Below are 14,616 nucleotides of genomic sequence, written 5' to 3' on the forward strand. Positions count from 1 at the left end.
AATGTAAGCACACAGAAAGGCTGCAAAGTACAGACCACTACAGAGCACCTTTGTAGAATGAAAGGACACCCCTTGGCCACCTGGAACGTACGGTTAAGAGTATCAAAAAAGCTGCACTCATAAGGGTTTCTCAGAAATTCTCTCTCCTCTTTGATAATTTTCAAATGCAATTTCTGTTCTCATTAATTGGTTGAAAAAGGGATGTGTGTGCGGGGAAAATGTGGGAGAATTTTTCAGCACAGCACTAAAATAAACAGACATGGGACATCCGTGGCAGTCTCAGAAAGATTTAGTGGAGCTAGCAGAGTGACACTAGTATCTTTATAAAATATCTACAAAAAAGATGGAGGACAGGGTGCCACCATATTGTGGGTTAATGTCGCAAGAGATGACAACTAAGGGAGTTCACTCCACCAAAGAAAAACTAGATGGGAATCCCATCAGATTACAAGTGGACAGCCCACACAGCTTAGTTGTCTCAGAGTGCTAACCTTCCCCCAGGTTGTGCCTGTGATGTTATGTGATGATTTACAACCAGAGTAAAGAACAATTTCAGATTTCTGTAGGAGAAACATACCCTGAGGCCAGAAGGTCGCTAACAGGGTTCCATGCGCAGATGAATACTTCAGATTCATGGCCACGAAGCACCACTGCTTTGTTAGAAGGGATTTCAACATCACCGTCCACTTCCATCATATCTGTGTGATTATCTGCATAACAACAACAGAAAATTGATTAGTTATTATTGAGCCACTTGCTCCTTTGTGTCCTGCTTTGGCCCACAGGACCAGTGATGATGCTTCACCTCGGTTGCCTGGAACATCTCTGCCCCGACCCCACCACCTTCTTATATATAGTGCAGATGGGCCAAATCCACTGGCATCGTTTTCAGCAGTTACTAGGTGGTGAGGAGGGCAGCACTGCTTACCTGACCTCCCATCACTGGTATCACTACACTTACTGGGAGGTCAGCATGATGCAAACGACCTGGCAGAGCCAATCTGGTGCTCACACGGTGCCAATTTCCCCTCACCTCTCCTGGCAAGCACAGTGATGTCAAGGCAAGTGCCTCCACCCCCACCCCCACTGACTGCTAGTGGTTCCATATTCTTGCCATCGACTCTGAGCACATGTTCTCTCCTGTTGGGCCCTTCTCTCTTCTGTGGCCCTTTTGCCTCCCTAGATTATTGGGCTTTCTGATACATGCACCTACATCTGAGCATCAGAAATGATGCATTCTTTCTATACGCTGGGGCAACCAAGCTGTTTTCAAAGTGCTCAACCTGGAATTGGGCCCTGGAATTGGACAGCCAGTGTAGTGCAGTGGACAGAACACTGGAACTTAGATTGGGGAGATGTGGATTCAAATCCCTTACCTGGCCATGAAGATAAGAGCAATATTAGGCTACAGATACACTAGCTACTTCAAAAGCAGCCAGACTTTTTCCTCTGGCTTCAGTTTAAAATGTGTTTGCCCCTGGTTTGCACAGGTCTCTTCCCCACTGGGGATCAGACATTTTAGGACCATCCGCAGCAAAGCGTTGGGCCAATTACTGTCTCTGCCCAACCTACAGCAAAGTTGTAGCTGCTTCATTGGTGACAGCATGGAGTGGCAACAGAGTTGATCTACTAAACACTGTGCCCCTACCTTCCCAACCAACTGCTCCCAGTGGTGGTACATGCCCTGGTCTCCTCTCGCCTAGACTACTGTAATGCGCTCTATGTGGGGTTACCCTTGAAAACGGTCCGGAAACTGCAACTGGTACAGAATGCGGCGGCTTGCCTGATTAAGGGCAGCCGCTGGCGAGATCACATTACTCCAGTGCTGAAGGAGTTGCACTGGTTACCAGTTGCTTTCCAGGCCCAATTCAAGGTGTTGGTTTTGACCTTTAAAACCCTGCACGGTTTCTGCCCAGTCTATATAAAAGAGCGCCTCCAACATCATCTGCAATGCCACTCAACAAGATCAGCCTCAAAAGACCTTCTCTCCATCCCACCAGTTAAAACAGCTAGACTGGTGAGGACTAGGGAGAGGGCTTTTTCAATTGTGGCCCCCACTCTGTGGAATTCCCTCCCAAATGATCTCCGCCATGCCCCCTCTATGATGAGCTTCCGACAGGCCTTGAAGACCTGGCTCTTCAGGCAGGCTTTTGGGGTGGGTTAGGTTTTACTATTATTGTTGAGATTTTTAATGTTTTAATGTATTTCTATGTTTTTATTTTGTACGTCGCCCAGATGGCTGGACAGCCAGCCAGATGGGCGACTAATAAATTTAATTAATTAATTAATTAATTAAGCAAGCAAGCAAGCAAGCAAGCAAGCTGATTTCACAGAGAAACACAATGGCACTGCATTTCCTCGGGTTTTGGAGTAAAAAGGGGTGTCTGACTAGCATTCTGTGTTTCTGACTTCATAAAAGAGAGTTGGAGACATACTGAAACCAGTACAACTGCAAGTGTGTCTCTACCCTTAGACCGGTCACTATCTCTCACTTTTGGAAAGAAAATCATAATCAATCTATATTTCCCTGTCAGATTAACATTCTATGTTAACCTCAGCAGTTCAAAGCTAGTGCCAGCACTTTTCTGATAATTCAAAAGGAAATTAAAACACCAAAAAAAATCACATCAAATTAAGTCAAGGGAGATGAAGGCAAGGTAAGTTATTATTAGCATACTCAATCCATTGTACATTTTTGAGACCTATGTCATGCACAACCTCTGCACGTCTGCTGTCTAATTTAAGAGTGATCTTTCTGCACATGTGCAAAAGCACACACACAGGAGTGGGGGGGGCAGCGGAAGGGCCACCCCAGCATCACTGGCTTTGACTACAGCAGCTACGTAAATACTTCTTTCGGTGAAGACAGACAGCAAGCCAATATCATTTGCCTTTTCAGCCAGCAGGGGTGGCTGGCACATCACTTTCTCATTACATCAGTAGCCTGGATTTCTAGCATAAGCTGCAACTCACAGCTAACAAGCATCCCTCTCCCCCCGGCTTTTAAATCCAAACATGGAAAGGAATGAAGACATTGGTTTTAAAAAGAACGTGTGTTTCCACAGGTTTCCATGTACAAGATAAAATGTTAACTTTGCAAAACCAACACAAATAATAGCCGTGTGTTGGAAAAATACTTCAGGACAGAGTTTGGCTCACAGTCTACCTTCTATCACCAGTGGACTGCAAACTATTTTCCAAGGTACTGCTGGCATGTTGCTGGGATTCCTGCATATAATGCTGCGCTAGACAGACCCTGTTCTGATCCTGCAATTTTCAAGCAAGAGTGAACTCAGGATCACTTATTTACTTTTGTCTCAGCTGGTGACAGGCGAGTATGCACTCTCACACTGTAAATCTAAAATAAATTAGTAGACCACAGGGATGCTAGTAAATAAGGAACAGGCCATGCAAGATGGAACTCAACAAAACCTGAATTTAGGATTTTGACTGCGTTTCCCATCTCTATTCACTTTTAAAAAAACTTGTAGGACAGAAGATCACTTTGCACAGACAGGAGCTGCATCCCAACTCTCCTAGAGGACACATTTCACGAATAATGCTCTGTGTGCATAGTCCTTCAATTAATACAGCAGCAGCTACCCAGAAGCCCCCTCATCGATGATCAAACAGTGGATAAGTATTATGGATCAGTCTGGTAATTACTAGCAACAGCGCAAGGATGGAAGGCTGACTGACATGACAACCCAGTTCCCAGTCCTGGGGGAATGATCCAGGAGGAGGCAAGATCAGTGGAAACGGGTGGCTCCTATGTCAGTGGGGCAGTGGATCTGCTCTGGCTTTTAGTCCGAACTTTCAAGGAGCTGTTCACCAGAAAAAAAAAAAAGAAGCCCTCAAAAAATGGCACCAAAGGAGCAGCAGTGAGGGGTCATTAACAGCTGAGAACTGTTGCAAATAAAAGTGCGTGACTGGGGAACAAGACATTTCAAGCTCCCCCCCCAACCCCCCCCCCCCACATCCATTCCAAATGCTTACAGACAATTCAGTGCGGCTCTATCCCGGACAGCAAACACAATCAGTTACTTGAATAATGAGAAACAGCATACAGTAGGGCCCCGCTTACCGGCGCTTCACTTACCGGCGTTCTGCTATTGCGGCGGCTTTCAATTCCCCACTTTAAAGCCAGTTTTGCGTTTTTGCGGCATTTTCGCACAACGCACCCATTATTCTCAATGCTTTCCACTTTACGGCAATTTCCGCTTTACGGCAGCAGTCCGGAACGGAACCTGCCGTATAAGTGGGGCCCACCTGTACTGATATATTGCATGTAGACTGCTTTCCATGAAATTTACAACTTAACAGTAACAGCAAAACTATGTGACCCTTCTTACTTACTTGCTATAGTGTGTGCTCCATTTTCTTCTCCGTTTGCAGTATTTTCACCATTTTTCGCAGACCCCTGCTGGTTGGTTGGAGCTGCTGCTGCTGCTGCAGCTGCCTGCTGCTGTGCAAGTTTGTCTCTATAGGCCTGCTGTCTTGTCTGTACCACATCGGGCATTACGGCGTCTATCAACGAGAGAGACTCTATCGGCCGACCATCAAACAAAGTACCATCCTAATTTGGAGAGCAGGGGTGTGGGAGGCAGATCAGAGAGAAAAAGCAGATTTTTAATGACAGGTGAAATTTCCAACAAGTATCTCAGGATAACAAATACCTCAGGATAAGAGCATAAAACTTGCATTTATTATTAATTATAACTTCTATAGAACTTTGCAAAGTACTCTGTGCAGTAGTCAGTCTTTTTGTCTTTTTCATTCAGATACCACCAACCCTTCCAACCCCGTTATTTCTCAACCCTTTTAAGAAGAATTTTAGGAGTAACGGCAGAGTTCATATGCAGGTCAACTGAGCACTTAAATTACTCTCTAGTATTTTGACTATGAACAAATGAAGTTATCTTACACAGAGTCAGTCCATTGCTCAGTATTGTCTACTCTGGCTCCAACATCACCTGAAGGGCAACAAGTTTCCTTTCCTTTACCTAGGGGTTGCCAAATGGTAGAGTAGGCCACATAAGGTCCATGTGTCATGTCCAGTTCACTCAGGTTGCAGAAGGGCCATAGCTCAGTGGTAGAGCAACTGCTTGCAGGCAGAAGGCCCCAGGTTCAATCCCCAGCATCTTCAGGTAGGGCTGGGAGCGTACCCAGCCTGGAACCCTGGAGAGCCATTGCCAGTCAGTGTAGACAATACTGAGTTGGATGGACCAATGATCTGACTCGGTATAAGGCAACTTCCTATGTTTCTTATGTCTTTCCCCCAGAAAATACTAACAAAAATACTACCCTACACTCAGTGGGTGGCCTCGGAACCTCTGGGCCTCCACATGTTGTTGGGCTCCAACTCCCATCAGTCCCAGCCATCATGGCCAAAGATCAGGGATGAAGGGATTGGTAGTTCAGCAACACCAGGAGGGCCAAAGGTTCCCCAGCTTGGTCTTAAAGCTAAAAAGAAGTGAAGCTATCCAAGGCCATCAGATTAGATAAGATTTTTCAGGCTCTCAACTTCTATTGGATCATTCTCCCTACCCTTGGGAACTGGATCGTCATGTTAGTCAGCCCTCCAGACTGGTGCTGCTGCTAGTAAACACCAGGTTAATGTTCATCCACTATTTGATCAGAGATGAGGGAGCTGACCTGATGTGTATTACCAGGCCATGGATGGATGGATCTGACAGGGCCAGACTTGATCCAGCTCTATCTGCCTGGCTTCTTAGCGCAGGGACTAAGACGTTTTCTCTTAGGCTCCTGCCCTGGATTTAAGATCATCTACCGCTAGTCTCCTCTGCGTGCCTGGAATTAAAGATGTCAGACTGACAGGCATGCATGAGAGAGCCTTTTTAGTTGTGGCTCCTAGGCTTTGGAATTCACTGCCTCAAGAAGCCCGTTCTGCTCCTTCCCTGATGGTTTTCCAGAAACTTGTAAAAACTATCCTGTTCCAGAGGGCCTTTGAGAGAGTCTGATGGGTGAGTTTGACACTGTTTCTACATTTTTAATTTTCTCTTTTTAAATTTTTATCTTGTGGCTTTTACTATTATCTCCCCATATTTGTACTCATATATATACATGTAGGTTTCTGAGTTTGTTTGTATATTTATGCTTATTATTGTATTGTATGTATTTTAAATAATTGTATTTTATATATTTTAACTTACTGTTTTATTCTGTATAATTTTATTGTGTGAGTGCGATTTTATTGTAAGCCGCCCTCAGTGCCCCATTGTGGGGTAGAAGGGCGGGATAGAAATATTTTAAATAAATAAATTTTCATGAAAAATATCTAGGCATGTATTAAAGGGCAAAATAATGCAAATAAATTTGCTTTTGCAATTCAGAAATGGCCTCATGAAATCTTCCTGCGTATACATATCTTTTGGTTTATTTTTAGATGCTCAGGGAATTCCTTGTGATGGGCAGCCTCCCTCATTTATTCTCCATGCTTCCCTTGGACTCATGTCCTTCCCAGATATTTCTTTTCACTGAAAGCTGTGAATGCTCTCTTTCTTCCCATTCAAAGGGAAAGGAGAGGGATATCAAAAGATGATGGAAATGGCTGCTGGGCCTCAACTGACACACTGAAAAGGCTCCTCGTGCAAGACCAAGGGACAACCTGGATTACCAAGCAGAATTAAGGGACCTGATAAAACACCCACTTGGCAGGCAAATGGCTGAAGTAAACAACTGCAAGGCCTCACATCAAAATTTTCCCATCTTGGGAATAGGAGGGAAATAATTTGTTTGGGGATTGTTTTTTTTAAAAAAATCTTCATATGGAAAGGTTAGTTACAAAGGAGTAGGACAAAGTGCATAGATTCCCATTAGACTGGAAAAGCCAAGGAGGAACATAATTACAGTAAGCCATCTTTGCAGAGGCAAGGAACTTTTTTCAGTCCAGGAGATGCACGCAGAGGTGGGCATGGCCCAAGGCAAAAGAGGGTGTGGGTAAAGCAATGGATGTGCTTCTTACCTTTGTACAGTAGTGTACTTCCAACCAGACAACAAACCAGAGATTTTTACACATTCTCTCTCCTCCCCCTCCCTCCAGGCAAGCAAGAGGCATTATCCCAGAGTAAGGACACACCAGGCAAAAGCACTCAAGGAAGGAGTGGAGCAGGGCTGGTGAGGGATGCAGCCTGGGAAGTGTCCCAAAGGCCACATTCAGTCCCCAGGCCTGAGGTTCCCCACTCCTGCCTATGGGACAAATCAGGGTATACATTCAGAATAAATATGCCTTTACAAAAGACTAGGCAGATTATTGCACCAAATGAGAGGAAACTGAAATCACAGTGTCCTCAAATATGCCTCTCCTGCTCCATTGGCTCATTAGGGTTGTTGAATGCCCACAGGATGACCTGTCTGCTTGACGTCTCAGATAGCAATACCCTGAATAAAGTGTATTGTGACAGAGAGTTGAAACTATCTGGATGCTGCATTTCACTCTTTTACAGGTTAGGAGTCCTCCTCATGAAAACTCTCTTAACTTTCTTAGGCTTGCCCAGAACCGCATCACACAAGTTCTAATCACATGAATACCAGAAGAACTTTAATATATGATCTCTGGATTACAGCAGTCTGATAAAGTAAGACTGTTTTGAGGAAGCACGCCACTATGCATCAAACATGGCAACAAATGGCTGCCCTGATTGAACCCCACACATATCTTCATAATATTCCAGTATTCTTCAGCGAGAAAACGTCTGGCAAACACAAACAACAGAAGATCCAGCATAATAATAAACAAACAAAGCAGGAAAGTCAAGAAGGAGGGGGGTGGGGAAGACTGGCAGATATGCCCAACATAATAAACATTTTCTGTAGATCTATGAAAGTATATGAAATTGCCTACAGATGACAAGAGATCGCCTTACCTCATTAATACTGACTTCTGCCTCTACATACTGCAAGCCTTTCTGGATGATGGAAATCAAGGCAGCTGGGGGCACCAGAGCACCGTTGATGTTAGACTGGCTGATATGGCTCTCAATACCAAAGGTAAATGCTGAATGAGAAAACCCTAAAGACAAGGGGGAGGTTATAAGGATGTGTTCATTCACACAAGGAATGTTACATTGCCAGGCTGAGGCCAGCAACAGCTTTGCCTAGAGGAAAAAAAATTAAGGACTGGCAGCTCTGTGCCTTGTCATCCTTCACTTTATTGCACTCTGAAAAGTGGCCTGACTACAGCCCACAAAAACTTATGCCATAAGAAATCTGATAGTATTTGAAGGTGCCACAAAACACTGTTCTTTTTGCCACAATAAACTGACATGGCTACCCTTCTGGAAACTAAAACTTGATTTTGGGCCCTCCTGGTTATTATGGACTGCTGCGAGTTTCACTGTTTTCTACGGTTTGTTTATATTTTATGGCATTTTAGGGGGCAAACCAAATCCCCACTCTGCTCCACCCAGAACAGCTCTGCCGGCCTCTGCCAGTGGAGCTCCCCACTCCATCTACACTGTGCTTCCTGCTGGTGGCAACCTGCAAAAAGCCCCCACTGCTGTCACTTGATTGCACTGGGCCTGATCGTTACTTGCTATGCCACCTCCAAGATAGCATAGCCCAGGACTGGTTTTTGCCTCTCCCTGGCTGGCACGAGTGACAGAACTCCAGATGTGGCAGTGGCTGTGCTGCTCCATCATGCTCAGCCCACTGCCCAGCTGGGGTTTGGATGGATAGTGAAAAGTGCAGTGCACTTTTCACTATCTATCCAGGATCAGCTGAGTTCTCCCTAGCCCTTGCAGCCCCTCTGTCATTATGGTTCTTCCCCACGTTTCATTCTAGTTAAGGGGCTGCTGATGTCTAGTAAGCCACAACTTTCCATGGTCTCTCCCAAATCCTTATTGGTTTTCTCACCAAATACTCCTGCTTCCCTTGAGCTCCTAAATCAAACCCACCTCCTGGTTTCAGACGCCTCGTCCCCATTGTAAATGTGCATAGCGCTCAAACAACGTGATCAAATACAGTTGAGTTGCTGCAAAACAGTGTTTCTACCAACATACAGCTGAGAGCATTTTAAATCCCGTTTGTAATTGACAAGACTTCAGCAGCCTGAATAGTTCAATGGACTGTGACCAATGCTTCAGGTTGCAATGTACAAATGACCCGAGGTAATAGATCTGCAATGCATGCAAGGGCTCCCCATGCACACATATGACCAATCTCTTCTGTGACTGTAGGAAAGCTTTGCTTGCTTAATGGAGAATCCCCATTTGAGCCCAAGAATAGCCGTAGGTTGGTGTCCAAAGCACAGCTTTGGGTGGATATAATTTAACCCAGTTAGCAGTTGATCCTAATGAGGTATCCGGAGCACAGTCTTGTCATGTTTTATTGGATGAGTTTCAGTTGGCTCAGCTCGAGGATGTGGACAAGGTACTTGGAACAGGTGCGTGCAACCACTTCTGTACTAGATCCTTGCCCCTCCTGGCTAATAAAAACTAGCAGGGCTGGAACAGCTGGCTGGGCCAGGGAAGTGAGAAACACCTCTTTACGAGAGGGAGTGGTCCCTAGCTGTCTAAGAGGCAGTAGTGAGACCACTTCTGAAAAAACCTTCCTTGGACCCAGAAGACCTTAATAGCTACAGACCAGTAGCGAATGTTCCATTCCTGGGCAAGATCTTGGAACGAGTGGTTGCTGCCCAGCTCCAGGCGCTACTGGATGAAACCGATTATCTAGATCCATTTCAATCGGGTTTTAGGCCCGGTTTTAGCACTGAGACAGCCTTGGTCGCCCTGTACGATGACTTATGTCGGGAGAGGGACGGAGGGAGTGTAACTGTTGATTCTCCTTGATCTCTCAGCGGCTTTTGATACCATCGACCATGGTATCCTTCTGGAGAGGCTCGTGGAGTTGGGAGTTGGGGGCACTGCTTGGCAGTGGTTCCGCTCCTACCTGGCGAGTCGTCTCCAGAAGGTAGTGCTTGGGGAACATTGCTCGACAACGTGGGCTCTCCAATGTGGAGTCCCGCAGGTGTCAGTTCTGTCCCCCATGCTTTTTAACATCTATATGAAGCCGCTGAGTGCGGTCATCAGGAGTTTTGGAGTGCGTTGCCACCAGTACGCTGATGACACGCAGCTCTATTTCTCCTTTTCATCTTCTTCAGGTGAGGCTGTCAATGTGCTGAACCGTTGCCTGGCTGCGATAATGGACTGGATGAGAGCTAATAAACTGAGGCTGAATCCAGACAAGACTGAGATGCTGTTGGTGGGTGATTTCTCTGATCAGATGGTGGATATGCACCCTGTTCTGGATGGGGTTACACTCCCCCTGAAGGAGCAGATTCGTAGTCTGGGAGTACTCTTAGATCCTTCCCTGTCACTCGAGGCTCAAGTAGCCTCGGTGGCACGGAATGCGTTCTACCAACTTTGGTTGGTAGCCCAGCTACATCCCTATCTGGACAGGGAGGACCTCACCTCAGTTGTCCATGCTCTGGTAACCTCTCGACTGGATTACTGCAATGCGCTCTACGTAGGGCTGCCTTTGAAGACGGTCCGGAAACTACAGCTAGTGCAAAATGCGGCGGCCAGGCTGATAATGAGGACCAGGCGGTCCGAACATATAACACCTGTTCTGGCCCGCTTGCACTGGCTACCTATATGTTTCCAGGCCAGATTCAAAGTGTTGGTTTTAACCTATAAAGCCTTATACAGTGCAGGACCACAATACCTCCTGGAACGCCTCTCCCGATATGAACCTGCCCGTACACTACGTTCAACATCGAAGGCCCTCCTCCGAGTTCCGACTTATAGAGAGGCTCGGAGGATGGTTACCAGAACCAGGGCCTTCTCAGTGGTGGCCCCTGAATTGTGGAATAGTCTTCCCGTTGAGGTGTGCTTGGCGCCGACATTGCTATCTTTTCGGTGCCAAGTTAAAACCTTTCTCTTTGCTCAGGCATTTTAGTTTAATATGTTCAATTTGGTTTTAGATTTGTGGATTTTTATATATATGTTTTTGTACCGATTTATGTGATTTTATTGTATATACTTTCTGTTGTACACCGCCCAGAGAGCTATGCTAGTGGGGCGGTATAAAAATTTAACAAATAAATAAATAAATAAACCCATAAAATAAAAAAGGAATTTTTAAAGAACTAATTTAAGAACGAGAAAGAGTGAGGGGAGCAATCAGACATTACCAGCAAATATTAGTGAAAAATACAAAACCACCATTGACACTTCTCTTTTTTTCTTTATCAACATGCCAGGTTAGATTACCACTCAGAGGTTGAATGTATATCAGTGTGTGCAGTCTGACTCAACCCCCAGTTTAAAAGCAGCCCATGGAAGTCACTTCCCTATAGTGTTCTCTCATTGTCAGGCCCAGGATGCGACTCAGGAACCAGACCAGAGGTTGTAGTTAATTCGTGTTTTATTAGAGTAATGTCCAACAAAGACTGCGCTTTCTCATGAAGCAATACAGGGATACAGGTCCTGCGACATTGGGAGAAAGTTGACAGAGCAAGGGGCTGCTTCCCGCCTGTTCTTTAAGAAGGGGCTAAACGGGCGCGCAACCTTTCGCTCCTCCTTAACTCCCCCTCAGGTACTGCCCGCCTTCCCCCCCTTCTCTCCTGTCTTTTCAACCGTCTGCGTGTGCGTGGTGAGGGGGGAGGCATCACCTCCTCCTCTTCTGAAGTGTCCGATTCCCCTATGGGTGATAAAGGAGGAGCTGAGGGTAAACCATCTCTCCGCCTTTCTGCTGTGATCAGCCCTCCCTCTTGCTCTGAGCTGCGGAGAAGGGAGGGCCTGGGAATGTCTGGGGGGATTCTAAAACTTCAAGGCTCTCAGGCTCCCCGTTGCTAGGCGACCCTATCTCTGGCATGTCCTCTGTTTCGGCTTCGCTCCACAGAGGGTAAGTTCCTCCCTCCTCCCTCTGCCAGCCATTTGAATCCTCTTCTGACAACCCCCCAGGAGCCCAGCTCATCCTCCCGACACCATCCCCCTTCTCAAGCTGTGCCCCCCTCCCCCTGTCTGGCTTGGGGCGGTGAGGAAAACGTTGATGGAAAAGTTTTACTAACTCTGGAGCATGCACATCATCTGCATTTTCCCATGATCTGTCAGCCACTCCATAGCCCTTCCAGTGAATCAAATACTGCAGCTTGTGGCGTCTGATCCTGGAATCCAAGATTTCCTCAACTTCAAACTCAAGCTGCTCATTTATCAGGAGTGGGGACCCAGGAGGCTCCTCCGGCCGCAGCTCACTGGGAGGGGCAGCTTTCGTCAAGAGGGATCGATGAAACACAGGATGTATTTTAAACATGTCAGGTAGCTTCAGCCAGTACGCCACGGGATTAATTTGAGTTTCTATTTCAAAAGGACCCACCCTCTTGTCTTGTAATTTTCTACATTTGCCCGGCATCTGGAGGAAACGGGTGGACAGCCATACCTGGTCTCCTGGTTGAAGGGGGGGGCCCTCCTTCCTGTGCAGGTCAGCAACTCGCTTGTACTCCGTTTTGGCTTCGTTTAACTGCTGTTTCAGTGTTTGTTGCGCCGCTTGCAATTCTTTTAGGAAGTCCTCAGCTGCCGGTACCAGCATTCCTTCTGAGCTGCTTGGAAAGAATTTAGGATGGAATCCATAATTCGCGAAGAATGGGGTTTGTTGAGTGCTGGAGTGCAGAGAATTGTTGTAGGCGAACTCTGCAAAATGCAAATATGATACCCAGTCAGTCTGTTGATAGGACACATAACTTCTTAAATATCTTTCCAAAACAGCGTTCAAGCGTTCCGTTTGCCCATCTGTCTGGGGGTGATGGGCGGAGGAGAGTTTTAATTCCGTCTGCAACTGTTTCCACATTGCTCTCCAAAATCTGGCTGTGAACTGAGTTCCTCGGTCTGAGACTACACTGTTTGGCAACCCATGCAGTCGGTAGACTTCTTTGATGAATAACTTGGCCGTTTCCTTAGTCTCTAAGGCCCGCACAAGGGAGGAAATGCGCCATTTTGGTGAGCAGATCTACCACGACTAAAACGGCTGTCATTCCTTGGGATTTGGGTAGATCAGTTATAAAATCCATGGAGAGATCCTTCCAGGGTTCATGTGGGACAGGTAGCGGTTGTAACAGTCCTGCTGGTTTTCCTGTTTGTGTTTTTGTCCGCAGACAGACAGAACAGGACTTTACATAGCTTTCAATATCCCTACGCATTTTAGGCCACCAGAAGTCCTTGGCCACGTTCTGAATGGTCTTGTAAATCCCAAAGTGTCCCCTGTGATGGAATCATGGCACTGGCGTAGGATTCTGAGCCTTAATTCTCCTTCTGGCACATATCTGGCTGTTTTGAACCATAATAGTCCATTCCTCCAGTGAAAGGTTACTTCTGAGTCTTGACTTTGTCCCGTCTCCTGCCCATATTTTAGTACGTCTGCATCTTCTTGCTGTGCCTTTTTGAGTTCCTCTTCCCACGAAGACTGGCATGATCCCAACATTAATTTCTCTGGCGGGATCACGTACTGAGGCTGGTCCTCGGATTCACTTTCTTTGTACTGTGGCTGTCTGGATAAGGCATCAGCTCTCTGGTTTTTGGCTTGGGCATGGTAAGTGATCTTGAAGTTAAACCTGGTGAAGAACTGGGACCATCTTATTTGTCTCTGGTTCAGCTTTCTGGCGGTTTGGAGGCTTTCCAGGTTCTTGTGGTCGGAGCGCACTTCGATCTGATGAGGGGCCCCCTCTAGGTATTGTCTCCAGTTTTCAAAAGAGTCCTTGATGGCCAGCAGCTCCTTCTCCCAAACTGTGTAATTCTTCTCTGCAGGCTTTAACTTCTGAGAGAAGTACACACAGGGGTGCAGCTCCTTTCCTTCTTGGTCTAATTGCAGAAGGACCCCCCCCCCGATAGCAAAATCTGAAGCATCTGCTTCCACGATGAAAGGGCGGATCGGGTCAGCAAAGTGCAGAATGGGCTCGGAAGCGAACCTTCTCTTCAGCTCCTCAAAGGCCTGGGTGGCATTCTCTGTCCATTGAAACTTCTTCTTTCCCCTTAAACAATCAGTCAGAGGAGCTGTTAATTTGGAAAACCCTGGAATGAACTTTCTGTAATAATTGGCAAACCCCCAAAACCGTTGTACATTCTTTTTGGTGACAGGTTGGCCCCAGTCCAATATGCAGCTTACTTTCCCTGGGTCCATCTCCACGCCTTCCGCTGAGATTCGATATCCAAGGAAGTCTAGAGACTTGAGGTCAAATCCACATTTCTCTAATTTAGCATACAGGTGATTTTCTCTCAGTCTCTGCAACACCGTCTTCACATGCTGGTCGTGGTCTTCCTGGTTCTTTGAGAACACCAGGATATCATCTAAGTAACAGATTACATATGTGTCCAGCAAGTCTCTAAACACGTCGTTCATGAATTTTTGAAAAATTCCTGAACTTCCACAAAGCCCGAACGGCATGACCAGGTATTCATACTGTCCGTAAGCAGTCAAGAGCCCTGTTTTCCATTCATCTCCCTGCTTCATCCTGATCAGATTGTACGCTCCTCTCAAAGCCAACTTTGTGAAGATTTTTGCAGAGCGCAGTCGGTCCAACAACTCTGAGATCAGGGGCAGCGGGTAGCTGTTGGGGATGGTGATCTGGTTCAATGCGCGATAGTCGTTACAGGGTCTGAGTTC

At 46.3% G+C, this 14,616-nt stretch overlaps 1 protein-coding gene across 8 annotated transcripts in view; it reads right to left on the reverse strand.

Annotated features, from left to right (window-relative positions):
- Window positions 1–14,616, reverse strand: part of TBL1XR1 (TBL1X/Y related 1) — a 230,558-nt gene that overhangs the window by 27,156 nt on the left and 188,786 nt on the right. For 7 of the 8 annotated variants that reach the window (XM_061637357.1, XM_061637351.1, XM_061637353.1 and 4 more), the window contains 3 exons: window positions 7,887–8,032; window positions 4,357–4,576; window positions 578–710 (listed from right to left, as the gene is read on the reverse strand). In XM_061637357.1, the coding sequence (XP_061493341.1) occupies window positions 578–710; window positions 4,357–4,576; window positions 7,887–8,032 (499 nt within the window). The remainder of the gene's footprint in view (window positions 1–577; window positions 711–4,356; window positions 4,577–7,886; window positions 8,033–14,616) is intronic. The other variant, XM_061637358.1, reaches the window with a different exon arrangement.

Source organism: Rhineura floridana, chromosome 7 (assembly GCF_030035675.1).
Source record: "Rhineura floridana isolate rRhiFlo1 chromosome 7, rRhiFlo1.hap2, whole genome shotgun sequence".
NCBI lineage: Eukaryota > Metazoa > Chordata > Lepidosauria > Squamata > Rhineuridae > Rhineura > Rhineura floridana.